General features: G+C 41.9%; 1 protein-coding gene across 4 annotated transcripts in view; it reads left to right on the forward strand.

The window, feature by feature from the left end:
- DPF3 (double PHD fingers 3) overlaps positions 1 to 26,864 on the forward strand; it is a 167,278-nt gene that overhangs the window by 48,270 nt on the left and 92,144 nt on the right. For 2 of the 4 annotated variants that reach the window (XM_041416468.1, XM_041416551.1), the window contains exons 1-3: positions 9,488 to 9,504; positions 18,414 to 18,574; positions 23,648 to 23,755. In XM_041416468.1, the coding sequence (XP_041272402.1) occupies positions 18,550 to 18,574; positions 23,648 to 23,755 (133 nt within the window). In that variant the 5' untranslated portion in view covers positions 9,488 to 9,504; positions 18,414 to 18,549. Of the gene's footprint in view, positions 1 to 9,487; positions 9,505 to 18,413; positions 18,575 to 23,647; positions 23,756 to 26,864 lie in introns of those variants that run through there. The other 2 variants (XM_041416632.1, XM_041416713.1) reach the window with 1 other exon arrangement.

A 26,864-nucleotide genomic window follows, 5' to 3' on the forward strand; every position in this document is an offset into this window, starting at 1 on the left:
TTAAGAGATAAGAAAGCGAAAGGAGTGATCCCCATGGGTCCTGACATCTGCTGCAGTCATTCTTACAGACTCAAAGGAGATTTAGGGAAGGAGAGGAAACAGTCTGGCTGCAGTCTCTTATTGTTTCTCTTTCGTGGGCCCCCACCCTGCACCCTCCTGGGTCTGCAATCCACTAACTAGCTCCTCCTGACTCCAGCTGTCATTTTTCCTTTTTATCTATTCCTCTCTCAAAGCACCAAATGTCATCTCTTGTGGTTCCCTTAGCTGGGGTCAGAGACTTCTTTATGTGCATTACGCTGATCAAGGATTTTTAACTGGGAATGAGAGCGGTAATCAACTGCATGGTTGGGGAAGGGGAGAGATTAAATCTGAGAATTGCCAGTGATTGCCCCACGTGAAGAACAGCAAGCAGCTAGCACAACACATGCTATCATTATGCTCTTATGATTATTTTATTCCCTCAGTGACAGTAAAATGCTATCTATAGCAGAAAGGTAGGACAAAGTCCACCCTTGTTCAGCCCTGTGGTATTCAATGGATTTTCTGTGGGGTAGAATTGGGAGCAATTAGATTTACTATTTGGAGTGACTCATGTTTTCTGGACCCTCTACCTGGGAGATTTCAAGAAAGGGAGAAGGGAAATCAAAGGTTTGTTTGTGATCTAAATTGAGAGGCCATTTTTGTTCAGAAAAGAGCAGCCATTTTTATATCCAGTCTTGACTCTGTAGCTGTGGAGAAGTCATTGGAGGGTGTTGTGGGATGGGACTTCTGCTGTGTCCTGGCACTTCAGCTTTGTCAGTAAGTTTTGGAGCATGATGGCTGAATAAAAGTGGGATGAATAAAATATAAGAATGGTTTCTGATGCTGCTTCAAGCTCTGCCCATGGTTGATTTTTCTGTTTGTTCAATACAGAATCATGCTCCAGGGACTGCAACAGATTGCAAACTTTAAGTTTCACAGTCTGTGAAGGCATAAGTTACACAATGAGAATTACCTTTGGATTGATTAATTACTTTAATTTAGTAGCCTAAACTGTCTCCTTCAGTACACCCTTTTAAAAGTCTTGTCAGTCCCTCTAAAATGTCCTCTGTTGTAACAGAGCTTCAGGAAGAATAGTACAAAGTGTCTTGATTCTCCTTTTGCACTGATGTAAGTCAAGAGTGCGCTGAAGTACACAGAAAGTTGTTAAGTCCTCTTCTAGAAGAGCATTTTCTTCATAAGAACTGTAGTTAGAGTTTGTTTATTTGAGGGAGACCTTCCTGGTGGAGAAAGAGGTTTCCCTCAACTCAAATTGCCAGTTTTGGCTAAGATGTGTGCTAGTGTCTAACATACTAGTATTATTCTGGTTTTATTTTCTAGGCATTTGACAGTGATTCTGCTAAGCATTTAGTGATGCTTTCAAAATATGTTGCTTTCTTAGTAACTCCAGATCCTAGAAACTGGGGACTACATGAAATTTCTAGGGTTTTTTTTCCTGAAATTTCTGTTTCTGCAGACTGTAGAAATATTTACAACTAAAATAATCTACTAGTTCAGAAATAGGATCCAACTCCTGACTTTTTGAGTGGTTTGATTTGGAAATACTGTAAATACTTCACTGCTTTGAAAGATGAAAATATGAAAATAACCTGGTTTAGTGGAAGGTGTCCCTGCCCATGGCTGGGCATTGGAACTAGATTATCTTTAAGGGCCCTTCCAACAGAAATCTTTTTGTGATTCTGTTAAATGCCAGATGTGGGTTGCAGCTGGAATACAGGAAGAAAGGTGGCAATACCAGGATAAAAAAGGCTTACTTCCCATAGGTCAGGAGCTAAGCTCCTTGAACTCGGACTTAGTCCCTTTCCTGCCTACCTTTCCAGTTAGAATAGATGTGCCTGAATCTCAAGTTTAAGAGGGAACCTATTGGTAAAGATCCAATCAAATACTACATTGTGAAGCTTCCAAATCTGTCCAGATTTGGAGCTATATCTGACCTGACTTTTCCTACTTCCCTCTACCATGATGGTTCAGCTCTATCATTTGGAATGGACCTTTATATAAATTTTTGAAGTCTGATCATCTCTTGTATGCATTGTGATATGAAAAGAAGGATGAATAGGAGGAGTCCACAGTCCTAGAGATACTTAGATACTTTGTCATCTACAGTCTTCTTGGTCTTCTTCTTTGCTTTTCTCTGTAGCATGGGATGTCGATCACCTCCTGACATGAGCAGGTGATCACATTTGCCTCACAAATCCCTTGGAATTTTGCATGCCCTAGAGTACTGGTGATGCCAGCTTTGTTTTTCTTGTGCAGCTCATAGGACTTGAGGATCCTGGCAATTTATTTATTTTTTTACTATAGATCTGAAGTGTTTTTAGAATACTGGGAATTTGTACCCTGTTTTTGTGGACCTTTGTGTGCTAAATGCCTCGTACATTATTTTGTAGGGTTGGTAGAGACGGGGCTCCACTTTTCAGTTTGTAATTTCCAGTCCTTTGTTGTTCAAAGACACACAGTCCCTGCTGTGTGCTGTTCCATTTGCTGCTCCCTTTTCAGTCTTTTCTTGCCATCTTTCCTTACTTATTCAAATGTGTCATTCCCAATGGTATTGCTGTTTTGTTCAGTGGGAGCCATGATTAAAAGTTTACCCACTGGACTGATTTGATTTGATACCTGTCTTTTCAACCTCACAGTCTTTGAACAAATCCCCCAGTACATAGGCAAATACCAACACCAATGCTGTGGCCTCATTCTTCTTCCATCCTGTGCAGCTTTTTACCTTAGTAAAATGAGTGTAAATCTAGGAGAAATTGAAACACAGTCATTGCAAACTTTAATGGCAACCAAATGTACAATGGCATGGGGAAATTATGTTTCTGAAGTTCAGGCCTTAAACCCAGACTGAAGGTGAACTGTAATTTATCATAATTTACCTGTTGTTACAACATTAAATGCTTTACAAAAGCAAGTTGCATTTTTTTCTGCTTCTACCCTTTACAAATTTTTTGTACTGTTCCTCTATTCAAATGTACTGACAGTTACAATCACACGGAACAATATTACTGCAGTAGCCATTTGGTCCTTCAGGACATTATATAAATGTGTTCTTCAAGTGACTATAGAACATGCAATTCTGAAGGAAGCACATAATTGCAGAGACAAGCTATATTTTTACTGCCATTTTTGGAGGACTAACAATGCTCTAAAAAGTGGATATTGCTAGAACTTATTCCTTTCTGTAGAACCAGGTGTTCTGGGATTCTTCTCCAATATTTTATCAAGATTACCTCCTTTAAGTAGGCAGAATTAACAGAAAACAGACATCAAAGAAAACTAAGCACAAGCATGCAGCATAAAGATTCTGTAAAGTGTCAGATTTGGGATATTAAAAACAATCTCAAAACCATGTCATCCTCTAGTAAATTATAGCCATACCAGTTATCACCTCAAAATCCTCTAGGAATTTTTGCCACAGATGCTTTCCAGATGCTGCAGCAGTTTCCAGCTGTTTCTCCACTTTTGCATGCACCAGACAAAACTGAGAAACCCTATCAGCTGATGGGCAAATTTATGAAGGGTAAAATGGAGTAGGAGGTACTTAGTAGGAATAGACAGAATTTAGTCTAAGACGCCACTGGCTGAAGGCACAGATGCCAAGCATTTATCAGCTGGCTTCATACTGAAGGTTTGTTTTAGTTTAGTGTGCTCTGCACTTGGACTTGCCCTATTTCCTTCAGTCTTCTGGCTTGCTAGACCAAAAGGAGGAGAGAAAACAGAGAGCCGTGAAATTATCATTCATATAAGTGTATTGTTTTCTTATAATTGATCTTCTCTCTGGCAAGAAGTCACATGAAAATCAAGTTATGAGATTGCCCCAGCTCTGCATTACTCCCACAACAACCAAAGACCTGGAAGAGTTGTAGCTCAACACATAAAATGTCAAATGAGCACCAGGCATTCTTTGTATTGAAAACCCATATATCTCCTCTTAAGTAAAGTATTCAGAGTCATTCATGGAAGCCTTATACCCAAGAATCCACGTGGCAGTGATTAATTTATAAATATATGCAATCTGTGTAGAGGCAGTGCTGTAGATGAGTGATAGTCAAACCTGAAAAGTTTGCTTCTTGAATGGGCTGAGAGGGAGCAGCATGATCAGCAGGGCGTGGTACCTGCTGCTGTGCTGTGGTTGATGCTTTGCCATCATTGTTGTGTGTTGGTGGTGAGCTGTGAGCAGATGCTTTAGAGCACTGTCAGGCCCTCACACCGCCACTAGCTTGTACAGCAATTGTGTTTTCTTGCTGACTGCTGCAGAGAAGAGTTCCTTTCCATCTCTCCATCTTTGTGTTTCTCTCTTTGACTACATCAGAGTAAAGAACAATCACTAGTTCTTCGAAATATTGGCTAAGCCTGCTTGTTTGTTGTGCAGAGAGGTTCTGATTAAGCTACTGATTCCTTCAGAGCTCAGATGCGATGTTTTAAGGAACTCAAGCTGAGCTATGTAATACGTTCGATTGTTTCCCATTTTCTGCAAAAGCGTCCTGTGTCACATGGTGCTGTCTCCTAGTTTTTATGCTGAGAAAAATTTAGTGTGTAACTGATAGTGTATGTTACACAAAATGTCCAAAGAGGATCTCAGGGGCTTTTCTTTCATAACCCTCACTAATGATGATTAGATTTTTAGCTTTCCATGCATGTGGCTTGTGGTTATCTTTGGGGAGAAGAGGGGACATTTTGGAGAGAAAGGAGACCATCATTCTGTTGTTCAAGTGATACAGCCAACGGTGCTGCTATCAAATAATAACAGTTCCTAAGCTAACCACAAAGGAGAGCACCCCACAGAGAGCAGAGGGCATTTACCTGCCTGCTTTTGCGCAGTAGCAACTACACCAAGAGGATTCATCTATGTGTGATAGTCCTTGGAAGAAGACTTCCATGCCCTCCTTACATGTGACCTTTTTGCAGATCCTTTATTTTCATTCCCTTCTCAACTCCTGCCCATGGAGACACTCTTCCCTTCCCCCTCCCACTGCCTTGGAGCGGTTTTGTCTCTCCTGATGAATGTCAAGTGTTTTGGGCCTGCAGCCCTAATGGGTGGGGGCTAAGACTTGGATCTACCCCTGAGACACAGTGGAGCCAGCAAAGATGGAGTTTTTTTAAATTGTGTGGTGACAAGTCTTTCCCCCCTCTCCCTTTTTGTTCACAGAGGATAGCTGGGGAAGTTTGCTGTGCCAAATGGTTGGAATGTGTTTTTTCTCCTCTTCCTCCCCCTTTAAAACAAAAAGAGAAAACTTTATGCTGTGAATTCTGTTAATTGGGAAACATAAATCCAAACTGTAGTGCAGCATTGCTGGGCTTAGGCACCTATTGAAGTTTAATGAGGGAACAGCAGCTTTCTCTTGCCCTTCCCTCTTATGCTCTCCCTGCATCAAACTCTTTCTTGTGGTGCCATCCTGTTCCTATGGGAGTATGGGAATGCCTGGAAGAGTGTGTGCATTTGTCCAAAGTTCTCATGGGTCTGAATGCAATATATTACTCCTTTAAAATAATGCAGCCAGAGTGAAGCATGGACATTATTCCAGGCTGAAGTTAATTGGGTAGCCAGTGTAGGAAGAAGAAAGAAAGAGTCTTCTGGGTTCCTGCCCTAAGTGGCTGCAAGCCCACTGAGGAAAATCCACTCTGCAACAGAGATTTAATGGTTTATGTGCCCTGACCATATGTTTTGGACTGATGACAGGGTTCCATGATGAATGTTACACAACTTTTTACTTCTTGTATCAGGCCTGATATTTTCTCTGAACTTGATAATGAAGTACTTCCTTATAACTACTGACTGGCTGAAGAGATATCTCATTAAATCCAAAATACAAAATAAGAATCCTTCTCCTTGTTCTGGCTGTGATAATGGGAACAAATTGGTTCCCATCAGCTTGTACTGGATGTAATGGAGTCCCTTACACAAAAAGCCAACCTGAGAGGGCCTTGATCAGAGCATGAATGGGAGTGTAATTAAACTGAGTGTAATAACATATACTTTAGCAAAGATAGACAAGTTCATCTGAAATGGCTCTGGAGTGAATGCCAAAAGCAAAAGCTTCCCTTTGGCACTGATGTTTCAAGAAGAAAAGCAATTCACATAGTGGCGGAAAGGTAGCTTGGAAGGGTAACAGGAAGAGAGCTTAATTAGAGGGCCTTGAGAGTCCCAAAATTTATTAAAGCCAATGCTGACAGGCTCTGATATCTGCTGCAGTAAAAAAAATAAAACTTACTCTCAGGTAAAAATCCTTCTTATGGTGGTGCAAAACAATCGTTCATCTTAAGTTCTGATAATATAGTGTTACCACACAAGGTATTTTAACCTGCTGGTAATATTTTACTGCTTTTCCCTGCTAGCTCATCTATGTTTATGTAACATTAAGGATTGAAACTCTTATTTTTATCAACTTTGCCAAGCAATTTTATCAACCGCTGCTGATGCAGCACTGGAAGTCTGGGAAGGGCTGCTTGTTTTTGCTTTGAGAGATGGGATGTAAGGTTAGAGGAGGTGGATGGTGATTGCATGAGCAATGCAGGTCAGGTTACTGTTGGATTCCTCTTGCAAGATAAGTGAGAGCCCTCTGAAAGGTAATTATTGGAAAGCATAAATTCCTGAGATAACCTGTCCAAGAAGAAATACTGACAGGAGCAGAGGCCGTGTGTTAAAGGCTAGCCATTACTCCAGGGCAATGGGCAAACCTCTCTCTCTCTCTTTTTCTGTAACCTCACTTTGCTCTGACAGTTGACTCCTGCAGTTCTTTTCCTTCAGTTACTTGTCAATCTTCTTCTTGTCCTGTTTATAGACCACTGTGATGCTTGTCTCCATTCTCTGCTAATTGGGGTGCAGACAAGTGGAGACTGTATGCAGTTTAGTTCCATGTCCAAACTCTTGTTTAGTCATTGTCTTTGCTTGTCATTGTTATTGTCACTGCAGTGTTCAGGTAGCTTTTACAGGATATCTGAAAAAAAAGGAAAGGTTGCTTTTGTATTTCTGTAACAGATTTTTATATTGAAGAGCTTCAACTAGCTTTCAGCATGATCTGGTGTCAGCTTTGTCTCTGAACCAAGAAAATTACTGGATGGCAGTTGGGGAAGGAAGTCTTGCAGAGTGAGAAAACAAATTTCAGAAGATGGAGCAAAACTGGGAAATAAGAAAAGTGACTTCTCTTTCTCTATGGCTTTGTTATGCAAACTCTCTTGTCTCATCTGTAATGTAGAGATAATGATATCTACCCAGCTCCTATTTCCACTGGTTGATTGATTAATGACTGTCTCATGATCCCTAGGTTACACTTTTGCGACCTTCATCTTTAACTACTGCAGTGTATTACATACAGAAAGAAAATGGAACCAATGTGTTAGCTCTGGCTAGTTCCAGCTGGGAAAACATGATAAACTGACCTGAACAGCCTTGCCCACGTGTATCTGCTTCTAAGACCTCATTCTAAAAGTGCACTGAAGCATGTGCTCTCTGTTCAGCTGCCATCTCTGTTCAGCAAGACATTCAAGTATCTGCCTAACTTTGAGTTGAAGGGGACTTGCACTCTGAATAATGTGCTGTGCTGAACTGGGACCTGATGCTTGGTCACAGGCAGGGTTTCATCACAAGTGTTTGAAGACCTTAGTCAACACATGGGGCCAAAAGTGAATTTGAGGTCTGCCCTAGCATGATGGGGATGTGCATAAAACAACTGGAGTCTTTCAGACTTGCCGAAAGAGTAAGTTATTTGAGCAGAAGAAAGGATTGTTATTTTGCAGTGATAATTGCAGCAAAACAGTATTTCAGGCTTTGCTAATTGTTAAGTGAATTACAAAGCTTTTCTATTTAATTTAACTGTTCTACAGTAATAACCACCTCAACCTGATACTGGAATTAAGGTGGGTTGAGGAAGCAAGGCAGAAGAAAAAGAGGTGCAAGGAAAGTCCATTTGTATGGGAATGACCATCAGATATTTGAGTTTCCGAAAGCTGATTGTGGCAAGTACTTTTTCTTGACTTTATCAGAGAGTTCCTCTTGGGTGCTGCATAAATATCTACAGAAACCAGGGCACAGGTGTTTGAAACACCACTCCTCAGAATCATATGTTAGTATTTGCAATGATGGCTTGCCCTGCTCCCATGGGATGTGCTCCAGGTGCAGAAGATCCTGTGCCTAGACCTTTGAGTTAGTTCCAGTGTGCTCTCAATACAGGGCATTCTTTATGCTGGGGGAGCTGTGAGATGATGTGTTGGATGCGTCTGTTTCACCTCTTACAATTTTTATTGTTTCTCTTTGAGGAGTAATAATAAAACTTTAGCAAAGGAATGACCGTAATCTGCCCTACTTCCATTTGTGTGTAGAGCTGGGGGAAGGAGGTGAGAAAAGGAAATCTAATTCACAGTTATCTTGGGAATTCCCCTATGCAGCATGAGTCAAGTATATCCCTGCTGTATGTCTGCCAAGGCCAGCAGATTTATACAAGTACCAGAATGGTTGTTCCTGTGTATTTAAGAGAAATAATAACTCAAAGAAACATAACTTTAGTTATCGAGGCATGAGATGACTTTATAGAGAACAGAAAATATAATTTCCTCTTTTGATAATTATTGACTAGGTACAGTAAATTTTAGTGTTTTCTTACATGTGTATTCAGTTTGTCACACATAGATCGTGACCAAGGACCTGAAAGTGCTACCCATTCAAGATTAGTAACTTCAAAGTATTGGCTCTAGCTGATTTTTTTCCAAAGGCTGACTTCAGAGGTGAAGTAAACTCTAATAATTATGTGGTTTTATGTTAGATCTATGTAAATCTCTGCTTTGCTACTTGTGTGATCATTTTCACCTGTGCAAAAAGGATTGTTTCCTGGAGTGGCATTTCCTTTGCAGCAGGAGATACAAGGCTCCTACAAAAGAGACAAGCCAGCAGAAAAATGTGAGCTTACTAACCCTTTCTAGTCAAAGGACATAAAGTATCTAAAATATTAATGTAGTAACAGTTCAGTGTAGTGGGAAAGCTTGCATGCCATTTAGGAACATTTGTACTACTCTTCTACCTGCATGTTTATTTTAATATCTTTTAAATTCTGCCACCTGGATCGAATGGCACTCTATATTTGTCTACTAAATAACTGCACAAGGTGCAGGGGAAATCCCAGCCTGAGAACTTCCAAGAGGTCTAACAGAGGTCATTCAGATCAGGACCATGCTGTAGAACTTGGACAGTTGGGACTCTGACATGGCTTAAAGCATGGGGCAAAACCTCCCTGGCCTTTCCTGGCATCTCACTGCCTGTTGAGCTCTGGTGGAGATATGTAGCTTCATGAAAGATGAGATACTTAGAGACACATGAAAACAAATGCTCTTGTCAGCTTAGCTGATGTCATTTGGACCAATGATGTAACTTCCATTTGCATTTGCCGTGTCTCCCAAAAGGGCTGTGCTGGCTGTGACCTAGCTGGCACCACTGATGGTGTGGAAAGACTTTTTCCCATTGTAAGCAAACAGGTGTGCCACTTGAAGACTAACCCAAGCTGGTTGTACTGCTGGAAATACTTCTGGAGGCAGAAGGGGTTTTGTGAACTTGCCCTCAGCTCTTCCAGGCAATGTCAGCTGGGTTTGCTCGAACAGATCGAATGGCCTTGCTTGAACTGAGTCAGGGAGCGCTCACACAAACATTGCCACTGGCAGGAGGTGTGGGAGCACTAAGCTCTAGGAGACAAGCAGTGAAAAGCAGCAGGGTAGGAGGGAATGGGTGATATTTTTAGCTGGCACAGCTAGAGCTAGGAGAGGATTTCTGTTCATGATCTGAGCATCTTTTTAGTACAGACAGTGCCTGAAGTAATGCACACGATTTATTATTGAGGTAAGTGTAGGGTGTTACCGGTGTTCTGCAGGGGAACTATTAAAGCTACAAAGGAAGTCACGGCAGAGTAATTTGTAGAAGTCTGGTTTGCTGTCTTCCTGGTGCCAGCTTGGGTGATAGATTATGGTTTTTACCAGGAATGCAAAAGATAGGATCACTGTGGGAAATCAGAACCATGGGAGCTGAGTGGATAGACTTTGTCTTTGACTACATCTGGCCTGTAAGACTATTGTTGCACTGAGCCAAACAGAATTCTGGTGACCCCAGGCCCCAGCAGCTTGAGTTGCTTTTCTAGAAATATATAAAAAGAAATCCCTTAGATGTTGTCATGTCCAATCTAATGCTGTTGCTGAAGTTTTCGTTAGTTCATTCCTTTAGTAATTGGAGAGAGTTTTTGACCTTTTAGGGAAGGTTAGGACCAAGCTGAATTCTGAGTGCTGTCTTCAGACACAAAAGAGGTCTAGGTTATTACCTTTCACACCTGTTGTTCATTTAATTGGATGATGCTGCATCTCTTTAAAACAGAAACTCTGGCCTGAGAAAGAATAGATGCTCTGAGATATCCCCAAGGAGTCTGCCTCTGAGATTAACCTAATTGGTCACTGTGCTGAGTCTAATAGAGATTGTATGCAATGTCTGTCTCTGGAAACAACTTAGGTAGCCTGATGTATGACATGGAAATTGCTGCTGATGCCTCTTCATGGAAATGAAAGTAAAGTAAGAGAAGATGTGGACAGATTACCACATGCAATGTAGTATAATTGTTCACGGCCCAGTGTATTTGAATGGGGCTGGTAAATTAATCTTCTGAAATACCTGATTTCAAAAGTACATATCAGCTTGTACCATACACAGATACCACTTGTATCCAGCCAACAACTCTGCATGTTAACAGGTGAGTGAGATGGGCAGAATGATCCCACTTTTTTGGCTTTGAGAACTGGGAATGTGGCTGCAGGTCCTGAGCAGGGCCATGCACAGCTGCAGGAAGAGGAGCACCTCTTGCTCTAATCCTTATTCCTGCACAAAGAGGGCTGCAGCTCTTTACCCTGAAAGCCAGATTTTTGTCAGCAAGATACCATCATGTACCACTCTCTTCTTGGCAGTATTAACTTGTGCTGCTGTTTCTTTTCTGTAAATGGAAATGCCAGCAGAGCTCTCATACTTCTACAATACCTGTGAGGATGGGGATAATCAGATCGATTTTCCTCAAATTGTAAGTTAAGCCTACCTTTTGTCATTTTTCTTCAAAGACAGACTTTTTGCATGACATGATACCTGTAGTTTCACAGTGGATTAAATTACAGCCTAAGCCTGTTTCCAGAGCAGTGAATGTAGCTCACTCTACGAGGCTGCGCTCTCTGTTGCGAATCAGCATCACACTGTGATTCAAGCAGTGAGTACCCTGTTGATTCTGGCCACAAGTAGCCAGCAGGGATTTCCAACCCATCAGGGGAAGTCTTCCAGTAAATACCTGCAAAAGGGGATTTCTTTGCTCTTCTATGTAGAATGCTAATGCTGAGTGCTTGGAGGAGGATGCTTAAAAACCTCACATTGCTTTTACACTGATTTGAGATTCAACCCAGACTTGTAGCTGAGGGCATCTTCTTGATTGCTGTAATGTCTGGTCTGTGCCAGTGCTGACTCAGGGGCTTGTCATCAGTTCTCTGATGGCTCCTAATCCCTTGAACCACGTACAGTCTCTGCACCTGCCACAGAACAGTGAGCAAGTGCTAGAAGCTTGTCTATTTTGACCTGTCTGCATGAGTTCTTCCAGAGAAAGGCGTTAACTCTCCTGGAAAGTCTTTTGTTTATCCTTGGATCATTGCTGCTCCAGCAACACTGTCTGCTTTGTATACTGTTTAGTGGTCTGATTTGTGTAGTCTACCTACTACCAGAAGAGTCCTGCTAGCCATTGTTTCTCTGACATTGCTTCCCAGGCTGGGGAAAGTTATACAGTCTTCCTTTGTCCACCAGGTGAAATTATGTATAGAAATGAAATAGCTGTCTCAATGACTCTGCTTCTTGGAGACTGTAGATATGTGTTTAGAAAGCTGCCAAGTTTATGTTAAAAAACTGAGAGCCCAGTAAGTTTGAGTCATTCTGTAGCACATCTGGAAATCCTGTTTTGCCTTTGCTCACATTCACACCCCTTACATCATTAGAAAATGTTGTGCAGGGACAGATGCAGTGGACCACTATGAGAAAACTGAATCTGCACATTCCTGCACTTTCTGGCTTGCCATCAGATTTTGTGGTAGATTTTCGAGCAGTCTGTTATGCTTCACCTAACACCAGGAAAACGGTTCTCTATTTCTCTGGAATCTCCACGTCCTACCTTGATGCAGTTGCAAAGGGTGCATGCTTGTAGCAATTAAGCACTGCCTATAAACTAGAAATTCCAGAGAGTGCAGCCAAAGGAGGGGCCTAGCCAGCCCTTTGTTGTTTAATGCTCGATAGTTGTCTGACACTCTTGAATATGTCATATTTTATTTTGCTTGGATCTTTTGATGAATGTTATGTTAGCATCTTGCAATATAATTTGAGGATGAGCAAAGCAGAATGCTTTATCTCTTCTGGGAAGATGCTCTGGAGCTGAGGATCTGCTGTCTGAAGCTGCCACGGGAGCCTGGTGATGCTGGACTCTGCTAAGCACAGGTTTTCGGCTGCATCTTGGTGTAGAAAGGAGAAGCAGATGTTCAAGCAGCATGAACTTAGTCCACTGTGCTCTTCATGAAAATCAGTTTGGCTTTGCTTTGGCTTGCTTCATGACAGGGGAGGTACCACAGTTTTGCAACTAGCTCTGTCTTTGTTGCTTATCTAGCCTGAGGTAGAGAGTCAGAGTAGGCCAGTCCAGATGGGAGAAACACATGAGCATGGCCAGGCTTCAGCTTGAGATGACAATTATGCTGACTGGAGAGGGAGAGGAAGGCCCTTTTGGTGATTGTGTCTGTAAGATTGTCCACATTAACAATGTTAGTGCATAGTTTGTAATGCTTCCCACTTCCAGTCAATCTCATTCAGATCTCCTCTGACTTCAGCCTTTGCCAGCTATGCTGCCCTTGCTTTCAACACTGTGAGGTTTGGGAGAGTGCTGTCAGCATGAGGGGGAAAAAGATACATAAACTGCATGTCATCAATGTCATGGCTGGCATTGCTGCCTAGATACTTCATCATATTCCCTGAAGGTTTTGCACAGATATTAAACAGAAGTGGCTGAAGAATTGAGCCCTGTGGCATTCTTTGTGTCACAGGTCATAGAGAGAAGGAGCAGCTGCCTGTCAGGGGCCTCATGGGACCTGCTGGAAAGGAATAGTATAGCCAGCTCAGTGCAGCTCTCTCAACACTTGCCAAGACACATAGTTGTCCAGGATGGTGTCCTGTGTTGCAGGCAACTGATAACTCAGGTGCTGCCTTGTGTGATTTCTTAGTCTCTGTTCAACTTTGTGAGAAGGCCTAAGACCTCACTGGTGCTTTATTTCCAGATTCATTCATGAGTGTCTCCAAAAGGAGAGTAAAAAGTATTTTCTGAAGCTGCATTGCACCCTTCTCTCATACCACTTCTCAGATCTCACCCAGTTTGAAACTGGATGGCAGTGCTGCTCCAAAACAAGTTCTGATTTAAAAGGTCTTTTTTGGTTGTCCTTGCTGTACCTCACAGTGTCAAATGATCTAAAATGTAAGACTAGAGACTAAATGTATAGTAAACAAAAAGTCCATGGTCTTAAGGAAAGCAGGGCCCACATTTTTATTGTGGCTGAGGACCACTGCAAACTGTAGAAGAAAAAGTCTGTTGCTTTCTGTTACATGACTAGTTATTTCTTCCTGTGCTATCAGGTTTTTATTTGCCTAGTCATGTAGTGAGCATGGTTTTAGAGGGAAATTACTAGAATGAGGCCTGGCCTCAAGAACTGGAGACAATTTGGATTCGTACTCAGAGGTGTCTGTTGGAAATTTAAGAACTGCACTTGAGGAGGACTGGTTCTTAGTTATACAATTTTTCCCAGGGTAATGTGGACCTGTAATTATTGTTGAGCATGACTGGTTATAGGTGTTCAGCGAGTGCTCACCTTCTCTGGGTACTAACCTGAATTGTGTTAGGCACTGCAGCAGGGGCACTCTGGATTCTGCCTGTTTTGTAGCTGTTTTAAAAGGTGTAAGTGCACACAAAAATACGGGACTTTGCAGGATGGACTGCAAAGTAGTGGTGGAGAGCTGCTGTGCTGCTTTCGGGGCCCATCAGGATCCCTTGTCAGCACAGAAACATCTTGAACATCTGGAGTGAAGTCAGGCTTCTGGTCCTTGTTGCAAATTTATGGGCTTATAAGATAGGCAAGTTCTTGGGTTTCTTTTTTTTTTTTTCCCCCTTATTGAAAGCATGCCTAGACAGCAGAGTCATGGTGCTAGGTACTATAGAGAGAAGTGGTAAGTTGGAGTCTGCTCAGAAACCTTATGGTCTAGCTAGAGCAAGCAGGCAAAGATTGAGGAAAGGGAGGAATTGTTCTTCCCTGGCTTTGTTATTAGCTGACCTGATTCCATGATAGAAAACCTCAGTTTCTTAACACTTAAAAGAAAAGTGACCTCAAGGAAATCTCAGAGCCTGATCTTCCATGCTGGTGCTTGCTGTCATGGCAGTGACTACCTGCAAGGCTGCACAGAATTGCACCAGGCTCAGTGGCAGTCCCAGCACCCACAGGGCTGCTGGTGTTTTCAGAGTGCTCACCTCCCCATTCACACCGAGCTTCCAGTGCTCCCAGCCTGCTGTTTAGTTTCAGTCCCACTTTTTTTTTACCAATAAAGAGCCCCTAACCTCACAAAACATTTACACCTCCTATGCAGCTTTGGAGGAGTGTGCAATAGTATAGATTGATCTTTTCCAAGTGCAGGAGCTTTTATCAGTCAGCCAGAACTGGGTTATTTTAGTGTTCTTGGTATGTAAGTGCAAAGCCCGTGTGTATGCCAGCAGTGTCAATGGCACGCCTGTCCCAAACATCTGTGGTTTCACCTGGGGCTCTGTACTGAAGGGCTGTGTGATTTTCACAGTGTGCTAACAACTACATTCTGTATTTCCAGTTGTGCTGCCTTCAGTAAGATTTGCCTTCCTTGTCCAGCAGTTGTTCACGTCTGCTTCTTGCTTTTTCCCAGCATCCTTAAAATCCGCACATATGCTGATGATTTTGTGTCATTAATATCAATCTAGACAAGTCTGTGTGACCTTTAACTCCCCTGTCCAAAGGGAAGAATTGACCCTTGCGGTCAGTCACAGCACAGCACTGACTCATACATACTTTTCATAAAAATAATGAGGAAATTCCCCATAGTTTTTACAGATACTTTTTCAGGAGTTGAAGTGGAAGTCTTCCATAGCAACACAGTTTGGGAAAACTGTGAAGCATGTAACAGATAATTAATCTTTTTTCTGACATATGATACATTTTATAATTTTTTTTCTCTTCTTGTATCTCACTTGCTCAAACTCAACAGATCTGTTTAAGTTTCATTGGAGCTCATGTGCTTTCCAGTCTTATTCCCACCCTTGTCTGTTCTCCAGCTCCATTGTAAACCTCCTGGGAGGGGACTGGGATTTGTCCCACCTCCCTGACTCTGCAATGAGGAACACAATAGCACCGTACTTCTCCTTTTTTGCTCTGATTTTAATACACTTTCTGTTTTTTCCTGCTAAGATAAAACATGCTGTGTTTAGATATGTAGCACAAAAGAAGAAAAAAATATCTCTAAGTTTGAAGTTCCTTAAAAAAAACCTAACTGTAGTTTGGAATGAGTCAGAATACTTCCAATAAAGACTAATGGTAAAACATAACTAGGCACCCAAAAGTAATTTCAGGGGAGCTGTTTCCCACTGACATATGAGTGTCATAAGGAAATACTATTTCTTTACTTTCCTATATTTGATTATTTGTCACTTTAAAAAAAATCTATTTATAATTAAGGCCAGGGTAATTCCTCATGGTCTCAGTATCTGAATATTTCCAGTGAATTCTTAGAAAACTTCACTTTTTGACCATGCTTGTGGTAGTGGAGACAAGGCAAGCATGCTTAAAATGTGGAGATGACTGAATACTTCTAAATTGTAATTTTTCTTTAAGGCAAAAAATACATATTTAAAATCTTTAAAATAAATGTAATGAAACAGCTAGACTGCAAGATTTTGTCAAGAGTGAATTTGACCCATTAGCTTGGTTGCTTCTCTGCCATTAGGATCTCAAATGCCCTTTTCTTCCTCTTTGAAAAATCTGAAATTTGCTCTACTCGATAGTGTGATTTAAAGCCAAATATTTTATACTTGAAGACTTATAGTTATTTTCAGTCTTAGAGCAAGGTAGAAACTGAAGCAATCTCCAATCAGATCCTGTATCTGAGTTGCTGAGATGTATTGTTTTTGTTAATATTGATGCTTTGTGGTGTGCATATTCTAATGACTGAAGTGATTTTTGGCATAAGGAAGACTTGTGCAGTGGTGGCAGTTTTTTGTCACACAGCTATGCTTTTCTTCCCAGTAAACTCCTTAGAGTGAGAGAGCATCCCTGGTTTAATATAGAAGGAATCTGACATAGCTCTGAGGAAGCTCAAGTGTTTGTGGAAAGAGCTGTTAATCTTTGATCAACTGGGGTCTCCTTGTTACTGACTTTGATTACACAAGTGTACAACTTTAATTACAGCTTTTAATAAGATTTCATTTCTTCCTAGTCACATTCTTTGTATAGTAGAGCAGCTTATCTTTCCTTTCTCCCCTGCTCCCCTTCCCTTCCCCCTGCATTTTTATGGAAAAGGGTGTTTGAGGTCATTGCAGGGGATTCAGTGTCTGGAGGGATCCTGCTGTAAGCGCTCTGCCCATGCTGCACCCTCCACTTGCTTGCACAGCCCAGAGAGCTCTCTCCTTCAGCTGCCCTCCACATATCCCTGCACTGGCAGCTGCCCAGGAGCTGGTGGTCAGCAGGGGAGGACAGGTCTGGGAGGCACAATGTTCACACAGATGTTCACTGCTGCACGAAACATCTGAAAAACCCTTAGGAAGTCTCTGTAGGTGAAGGAAGTTCTGACCTCCCCATCATTGGATAACCTGAGACTTGAGTAAATTGAGTTCTGATCATCAGAATTGAGAAGGGGGAACTTGAAGTGCCTCCCTTGGTATTTGTTGTGTTTTTGCTATTCCCTAAGCCTCTGCTTTTGGCCTCTGTCAGCGATAGGATGTTGGTCCAAGATGAGAAGAGTTTGACTTCCGTGTAAATAATAAGGTACAACTGAGGAGTCACTTAAAAGATGTGAGTTACAAAAAAGATACAAAAGATGGCAAAACAGAGCAATTTGCACTGATTTGACATTCAGAGGTGTGCAAAATTTTAAAATGCCAGTTGTGCCTATGGAAGACGATAGTGGGGAAAACAACAGAAAAGGGAACTCCTTTTATCTCTGTGCATGCATCCCTTTGGCTCACTTGCTTCATGTGCTATACTCTTTTTGCACACTAATGAATATCAGAGTCAGAGCAAGTTATGCCATCTATCACTCTGCTCCTGTTTTCTAATGAACTTACCCCTAACAGGTAGCTTTCCTAGCTATTCGTGTCACGAGTGAATTTCACCTTGACAATAGATCAAGAATGAGGTTCAGCAGTGGCCCACCTACTTTGCAATACTCCAGCGTGACAGCTGCTTTGTGTCCTCAGGGTAGCTTTACTTTGATGCTTTTCCCTGTTTAGAAAAATTTGGTGGGAGGATTTTGGTAATCTCCAGCAGGCAGAGTTTTTAAACCTGTCTCAAGGGAAGATGAAGATTCTACAGAATTTTTGAACAAACAGTTATTTATGAAGTAAGTGACATTGTCTTTAGAACTGTTATTCCCACTGGGCTCCAGAGAAAAACAGCATTTGCCATGCTGGATCTGACTGGTTGCTGCTGTAGCCTGCTGCTCCTGGCACCTCAGGCTTCACTGTGGAAAACTCTGGAAGGCTTATGACAAAACATCTAGTCTGACCACTGCAGATATGGCTCTAGTTATTAAGGGGTGTGTTTTCATGCCTCAGAAGCACACAATAAGAGAGCTATGGTCTTTGCTCTTATGGGCTCTTTGGCACCAGAAATGCGGAGCGAAGTTCTTCTAAACTTGGCTGGCTTTCTGGTTGCCTAAAACATACTGCAGCAGTTGCTGTAACATGGGATTGAAACGACTGGTTTGCTGAATTGGCTGGACAAACTACAGGAGAAGAGAAACAATCAAATGAGTTCACTGTGGTGTACATGGGCCTGACCCAGGGTCATGGGGCAGTGTGATTGCATCATTTGCTCATTCAGTAGCCACGCTGCTACTGAAAAGATCTGTGTCTGGTTCCTGACAGCCTGATCTTTTGATGAATTTGCCATCACTTTCTGCATGGTCTGCTTCATCAGTGTCTCGTGTCACCAAGATTTGCATCTGTCCAGGCAAAGTTTTTCTGTTTGTCCATTTTCAAATCACCCTCACGTCCCCTTTTCCTACTCTTGTTGGAGGGGGCAGCACAATCATTCTCACTGTGCCCTGTCTCTCTTGGCAGCCTCGGGGACCAGTTCTACAAAGAAGCAATTGAGCACTGTCGCAGCTACAACTCTCGGCTCTGTGCCGAGCGCAGCGTCCGCCTTCCCTTCCTGGATTCGCAGACTGGGGTAGCTCAGAACAACTGCTACATCTGGATGGAGAAGAGGCACAGGGGACCAGGTTGGTAGTGCTGTGTCTGTGGATGCACGTGCATGTATGGAGGGCTGGCCACTGAGCCCTCATGGGGTTTAATTAATAGGAGCTCAAACCTGCTACAGGCCACACAGAAGAGAAACTGCCTAAACCTCGGTGCCTGCAGGGGATTTCCTTTGGTAACTGCAGAGAGCTCATGCTAATTACTCTCTCTCTATGCAAAGAGGTGCCTGACATGGTAGTTTCTAAGGCTGCATCATTGTAGCTCTTTTCATGCTATCAATCCCAGTCTATAGCGGAAGATTCAATGCTCTGCTCTAAGACTGGAAATACCTCAAAGACGGAGGTGGGAGTTTCTCAGATGAATGCTGAAAATAAGGAACTATATTAGGAAGGATATAAAACTGCAGTAAAATATAGGAGAGTCCATTAATTGAATGAATGTTGTTCTAATGGTTAGAAATATACCTAAAAATCCTGGTTCTGCTTTGGATAGGTTAACTGGGATATAGGTTCTGGAGCTGTGGTTCCCTAGGGTACAGAAAGAATTTGGTACATTTCCTTAAGGAGCTTTGGCTAATGCCTGTTCCATAGCTCAGTGAAACTCAAGGGAAAAGAGCACTGTTATTTTTGTAGACTTTGGTCAGTTGTTCCTTTGTTAGACTAAATCCATCAGAAATCCGTTTTTGAAAGGCAAAAGACAGTCACCAGTCACCAAAGACTGGAGATATTGCTTAGACAGAAGTCCTTCTGAACACCAAGGGGAATTTGGCTGTGTTGTAACTCAGTATCTGACCAATAATTAGCTCAGGGAACTGATTTTTAACAGCACCAAAATGTATTTCTAGCTTTTCTTCCCCCCATCACCTCCATGCAGTCCAGAGAATCCAGGCAGGAAGGGACCTGGGGTACATGGGCACTGGAAGTATGACATGCACACATGTGCATAAATATGTGCCAGTTCTCTAAACAATATTTACACTCTCCCACCTTCACCCTCCACCCCCTCAAATTCTAGATCTGAAATTATGTGAAGGTGAAGCCTGCTCTAATGTCCTCCACTGTCTGGTTTACAGGAGATGAAGTGGGAGGAACACATAGGATATTCCTTTACGCTCCTGGGGCTAAGAAAACAATTGCTGCTTCTGAAAAGTGCCTAGCTGAGTCTTAGCTGAAACTTTCCTTCTCCCTTTCTAGGATATACTAAAGGAAGGATCCTTGTGCTCCTCCTATTATAAAATATCTAAAGTAGATTTAGTGTTGTCTTGCAGTACTACCAGAAAACTGTTTATATAATAAAATGCAGCCACTTCTGGTGCAGGAGACAACAGGTCTTTTTACACTGTTAAAAATATCCAAAGAATATTTTAGCTACAAAAACTGCTGGGGTAATTCAGGACTGTTGAATGCAGTTCACAAGATGGGAGTTTTCTAAACTTCTGGACTAACCCTTCTTTGATAGGGTTGCTTCATGACCACAAGTTTTTTGTTTCAGCTGAAAATTCTCTAATCCTAAGCGATTATGCTTTGCATAAACCCTTCCCATCCCTTCCCTTCCCTTCCCTTCCCCTTGTTATGAGTAAGGTGCTGCTATTTTTATCCTTCTGAACACAGTCAGAAGATATTGATATATATATACACATATACACACACACAGAGAGGTATAAATCCATATACATCCATTGTGTTCATAAGCAGTGTTTTCTCAACAGCATCTTCCACAAAGACAGACATAGATAGTCTTGTGTGGGTCTCATTGGCATCTGTACATGTGCAAAAGGAATCATCATAACTGTGTTACAGCATCACACCAGGAACCAAGATGTCTTAATTCTTTGCCTTTCTCAGTCATAAGCTTTGTGGACTACTTTGAGCAAATTCATTCCGCAAATCTTTCTCTCCTCATTTCTAATAGTGAACTGTTTGGCAGCTGGCCCTGCAGAAGGGGATAGGTGGCATTTCTCCTGCAGGTCTGCACTGGAGACTAATGGTGGAACATTCTTCACAGAAAGTATCAAGTGAAAGGAGCCTCCTGCATCGGCGTTGGCCACCAAATCTGATGACTTTGTTGTTTTGAATTAGAATAATCAGTGTGAAATGAACCAGCCCTCCTCCTCCATATTTGCTTTGCTCTTTCTTGATTTTATTAGCCCATTTAGTGCTTCCCTGAATGTCTTTGTGTCATCTATTTCTTGTAGTATTATGGTGAGTTAAGGCATCCCTCTACAATTCTAGCATGCCTAGTTTTGGTCTGTACACAATGTGCTCGTGCCCATACTAAAGGGCTCTGAAAATTCTCTGCCAGCCTTCCCAGTATCTGTCTTGTGTGCTGTGCTCACTACCATTTACTATCCCTAACCTGAAAAACTAGATAAAGACAAATGGCAAAGCTCCAGGACAGCTTTTCACTTACACAGACTTGAAAAACACAGAAGAGTCAGGAACTCAGCATATTAACCTGAGTTCTTGCTGTTCTCTTTGTTAAAGGAGTCAGAACTCTGCATTTCATGATAAACAGTTCAGGGTTAATTTCACACAATACTGCACATAACTCCCTCCTTTTCCCCTCCTCCCCTGGCCTTTCACATGAGCTTTGAGTTATGACTCTCCTACACTAATGAGATAAACAACATAACTCACTGCAGGTTCTGCTATTTCCTCTGTAAGCAAATGGTTGGAACCTTCTCTGGTTGCCCTATAAGGTACCAGAGAGAGAGACAACCCACAGAGGGCTGAAGATGGTAATATGCATTATTTCCATATTCACTGCAGGATTGCCTGTGAAGGAGCTATATTCAGAGCATTCAGAACTGACCCTTTCCTTGTTGCCTCTCCTTTGTGTAAGATCTACACTTCATGTGAGCCAGCACAGGGACAGATGAGGAACAGGGTAGAGAAGTGAAGGTAGCATTGGTGGGTTGAATGAAGTGAAAATCTGGTACGTATTTTAAGTTCATTGGATGGCAGTATATTAATGAACAGGTGTACTACAAGTAGCAACAGAGAGTTTACCTGAAGGGTTGCAGAGGTGGATGTTGGATCATCTGTTTTTAATGATCTACCTGCCACTCTCTAAGAAAGAGGCTCTCCCAATTCTCCTTTTAAATTTCTAAATTTGGGCTTTCAGCATGTGTAGTTGGCTTTGCTGTCCTGGCTGAATCCAGAACTGCTCTTTTGTATAGGAGTGCTCACATTAGCAGATATTCCCGCAGACTAATAGATCTTTGCTCGTCTCTGTCTGGCACAAAAGCTTTGGTAATTATACCTTCAAATGGCTCCTCTGTGGAGGCCCGTGCAATGGAGAGCTGATTCTCTGTCCTATTGCTTTGATCTGGCAATTGCCATTTCAATGTTGTCTTCAAGTCCTTGCACAGAACCTGCTGAGAAAGGGTGGGGCTTCTTGCCTCCACCTCTTTAATTACTCACATCAGAGCCAGACACAATCCACCTCATCATTATAGCAATTGTTTGCAGTGGTTAATGTTTGCAAAGTGGCGTGAAGAAGGGTGCCCAAATACTGTATAAGTGCTAGTTATTCCCATTTTTATTTCCAAACCGGTCTTAGGCAACTTGTTCTGAAATGTGTTCTTCTTGGCATGTGCACAATGCCCAGCTTTCTGGGCATCAGTGAAAGAAGGGCATGAAAAGTCCAAGTCAAATAGCATTCTCTGCCCTGAAACAGCCAGAATCTCTGCAGATACTCATCACTTGGCCATACTCAGGCAGTATGCCATAGATGCTCCAAGGCCTTGGAAGTCGGTGGAAGATGCTGGGGTCTGAACTGACATTCCCAACAGTTGAAATATTTAAAACTAGGAAATTAGGTCTCACCTGCAGAATTTGATGAGCACGTTCCTTCAAGGTGAATTATGTTATTGTGTCTTCCTCCCCACCCCCAAGTAAGAGGATATTGTTTTTTTTTGAAATTATCCTCATTTGGTCTGGTGAGTTGCTTTTGTTCCCCAGCTGATATTCTCTCCTGGCTGCTTCAGAAGAGAGGAGAGAACTCTTTGGCCATCCTCCTGCCCTTCAGCTGTTCTGCTTTACTGGCACCCCCTTGATGCTGTCCAGCTGTTCACTGTCAGTACAGTTTCAGATATAGCAACACCACTCCTCTTCTCCCTCTTATGTGGTCTTACCTGGTTTTTGAGAACAATGAGTCTGGAATTGAAGTCATGCTTTGTAGCCCCTTCAAGACAACAGGAACAGCAGAAGGGCAGAGGAGCCAAACCAGAACTGGTGGACAGAGAGGGCAGAAAAAGCAGAGGAGAGAATTAAATTCCTCCAACTTTTCTTGCTGAGTATTTCTGTGTGTCATGACTATCTGGGGCAGTTGAGGACACTTTGAAGCACTTGTCAGTGTGCTTCTGTGCCCTAAGTAGCGATGCGTTCACAAAGCCCTGCTGTGTCCTGAATGCAGGAGAGAAAAGTACAGCTCAAACATTGGCTGAAGGGTGTCTGTCAGGAGAGCCAGGGCAGCTCAAAAACCCAGTGATGCCAAATGTGATTTAAGGGAACAGGCAATGATATAAACATTATTGGTGTATTTCCTCCCTCATTCAGAATATTGGCATGAGGAAGTAAGAGTCAAAATGAAGAATTAGTATTCAAACAAAAGTCCAGAATGTAAACAAAAATACAGAGTCAGACCTCTTGGGTCTTGGTTTGCTCCCGTTTGGAAGACACAAATTTCCTGACCTGCTCTGTGCATCAGGGCCTCAAGATTTGCATGTCAGAACTTCATCTCTTCTCTCTCAAGGGGCTTTCTCTGCCTGTGGAGGAGGCATCGCCCTTGTGACCCAGGAGAGTCTGAAATTCTATTTACCCTGAAGAAATCACAAATTATTTATGTGCAGCTCTGGTTTCACTGAGCTGAGTGAAGTATCTAAGTGAGACCTAGATTCTCTGTAGGCCTGATCCCAAGAGGTGCTGAAGAGCCTCAGGAGCACTGGATGCCTTGAGTGTGTAGCTCTGCCTCATGATTTGCAGGATTGAACTCTCAAACAAGAAGATGCTGGAAGGGCAAGAACAAAGATGCTAGAGACAGTGCTTGTGGTTTACAAACTGAAATGTGATTAATTTTTTGCCTTTAATCTTCAGGCCTGGCCCCAGGTCAGCTGTACACATACCCAGCACGTTGCTGGCGCAAAAAGAGGCGTTTGCATCCCCCTGAGGATTCCAGGCTGAAGCTGCTGGAAATCAAACCTGGTAAGTATTTGTTTGCCTGCCCATCCCAAGCTGCAGAGCAGCTGGCATACATGCAAACCTGGCATTTAGACCTTGGACTTTATCTTTGCTGCTTTCCAACCATCTCTCATTGCATCTGTTGCATCTTACTTGATTTGCTGTAACCATAACCACCAAACCCTCTGCATACAACTCATCCCTTACAAAAATGTGAACAACTTGTACTGAGTGCAAGGGGAGCTGAATTTACCTTCTGTAGGGCTGAATCCTGGCTTCTATTAGAAAATTAACACGGATGTAAAGAATCAATGTATTACTAACTTTTCCTCAGTGAATTACTAATACAAACTCTCACTGGTATCTGCTGCCTAATCTTTGTGAAAGGGACCACTGTGTGTGTGAAACAGTAAGTATAAGATAAGATTTTTCTTGGTGGGGCTGGTGATGAGGGCTATGACCAGATTATGAACAACAAATAATAAAAAATAGGAACCATATGCCTCATTTGTGTATTTCTGTCTGACAGTATATGTATCTTTGTCTATTATTCTTCCATTCTTCTTGTCCTTGCTACTCTTCCACAATTAAACTATGTGAAGTGATGAGTCTGGATGCTGAATGAGTGACTGTAAAGCAGATGTGGAGGAGCTGCAGCTGTGTCAGGTAGAGCCTAGTGTTGTGCATTCTTCCTTGCAGTTAGCAATAAAGGCTTGCTGTCTCTGGGGTCAGCTATTATGAGAAAGAGGAAACACATATACTCACAGCTGTATGTGGTTTTTAAGAGGTGAGACACTGTCAGTATGAAAAGTACAGGAGAAAACCCCCAAATGTAAATTAGAATATTTAAAAAACCTGTTTGACAGAAGAAGGTGCCTGGGAACTGAGCTATGCTCAGCAATACTGATGACTTTGCTTCTATGCAGTAGTTGGTGAAGAGAGAGGAAAGGGCAACAGAGACAAGTTCAAAACCCATTAAAATCAGAGGCAAAATTCCTGTTGATTCTGGTAGAACAGTTTTTCAAAACTCTCTACCTTCAGTATAGGAGACGTCAGTGGACAGCTGGAAAAGAGGAAGACATTCCTATTACCACTCAGTTGGGGTTCAAACCAAGGGCAAAATTTCAGCCAGAAAACAGAACTAGACCTCACAGCAGAGCTGCTTAGAAAGAGCTGATGAAATCAGGCACATACATTGATGAAAATGAGACTGGACTCTAGGAAGAGGGTGATGTTGGCTCATAAAAGTGCCTACCTTAGACTTTGTGATGATGCTAATACTGCTGTGCCTTGGTAATTTTGTAAGGTAAAGCAGCAGGGTAGAGTTTGACTCTTTTTTGTTTGCATTACTCTTCTTTGCTGTACTCACTGAATGCCAAATTAGTGCATCCCACATGCCACAGGGCATGAAAGGCAATTACCACAAAGTTATCAGATAAAGAGACCTCAGCATGTCTGTCTCTGCGTTGTTCTCCCTGCTGTAAACATCTCCTCTGCATCTCAGGAGTGCTACTTTTGTTGCATTGCCGGTGGCAACCAAATAAGGCGAGTTATATTGCTCTGCCATTTAAATCTATTTTCCAACCAATTTCTATCTAGTGATTAACTTTTCTTATCAGTTATACCACAAAACAGTTTCACTCCATCTGTGCATATCCAGAATAGACTCACTAGCCAAAAGTGGGATTTTCCCCTTCTCTGATTTGAATGTGTAAAACCTATGGAACACCTTGGACCTCCATTTAAAGGTAGCTTTTTAGAATTTAGGAGAAAGAGAGTATAATTTATTTGCAACATGGACAGCAGAAATACTGTAGGTTTTGGAGGGGAATACTGTTGTAAAACCTAGTGCTGAACCTAGGAAGCTACCTAATGCTGACTTCTTTGTCCTCAGTTAAACATCAGATGGTTGTGTGGGGAAAAGATGTGGAAATTTAAGATATATTAAAAAGCAGAGAGATGACAGCTGTAGGACATATAAAATAAATCTGAAAGAAATCTAATCTATATGTTCCATAGTTTCACTACACCTAGGACTTGGGCATTCTGTTAATTCCTTAGAGCTGTTCTCAGCAGCTAGAGAGTGCTTATGCTTGGTTAATATGCAAATAGTTGATTTTTATAGAGGAGGATGTGAAATTGTTAATATATTTTTATAGATTTATATAATCGTTATATGGCATGTGCAAGCAATACACTTCTACAACATCAAATTAGAGCTAAACCTTAGTTGTATTATGTTAACTGCATAGAAGTACTTCTTGTAAGACAACCACTGTAACAAACACAGAAGAGGATCTTTTATCCAAAAGTTGCTATTCCAGCAGTCAATGGGGTTGGCACCAGGGGTGTGAATACTTGCTTGGACTACACCTGGGCTTTCACAGTGGCTTATTATAGGAACAAGTTGTATTCAGAAGTTCCTGTATTCAGAAGACGCCTACATAACTCAGGAGATACACAGACCTAGGATTTTTGTTTTGGTAAGTCATAGCTAGTCATTGGCTGGTCAGTAAGTAGAATCAAACTATTGTCTTGCCAGCAGTTCAAGGGTACAATAGATCATTTAGTAATAGTATAGTATACTATTTTAGTTTATAAAATAGTATACTATATTTATTTAGTTTTTAGGTTTACAGTTATAACCTACTTTTGTAGTTTATGTAGTGCATGACACCATTCAGTGAGCAAGAGTTTCACATTTAGTAATACCAAAATCTAATGAAGAAAATAATCATGCTCCAATGGTCTGCTGTTTTTTGTAAAATGGAAGGTGCACTGTAATGTTTTTCCTGGGGTGAGTTGATGCCTGCTTCTTAAGAGAAGATGGTAGTTTTGTTGTCCTGAATGTTGGTTTTATTTGGTTTAAAATAAAGGTATTTGGTTTTAAGAATAGTTACAGTCAAAGTTGTGCAGGTGTGAACACTGGAATAGGAATTGCTGATGCAGCCTTTAAATATCTATTTTCTTCTGCCACTGTATTCAGGGTTACATGGATGCATTGCCCCCCCTAAAGTGGTTTGTTCAAAGGTCTAGCAGTGTTCATGTTTGTGCTATTTCTATGCATCTTCCCTCCCATCCACTGGCCTATCCAGTAGATATTCAGGAGAAATAAAGTATTGCCAACACTTAT

This window comes from Onychostruthus taczanowskii, unplaced genomic scaffold, assembly GCF_017590055.1.
Source record: "Onychostruthus taczanowskii isolate IOZ18803 unplaced genomic scaffold, ASM1759005v1 scaffold1, whole genome shotgun sequence".
NCBI lineage: Eukaryota > Metazoa > Chordata > Aves > Passeriformes > Passeridae > Onychostruthus > Onychostruthus taczanowskii.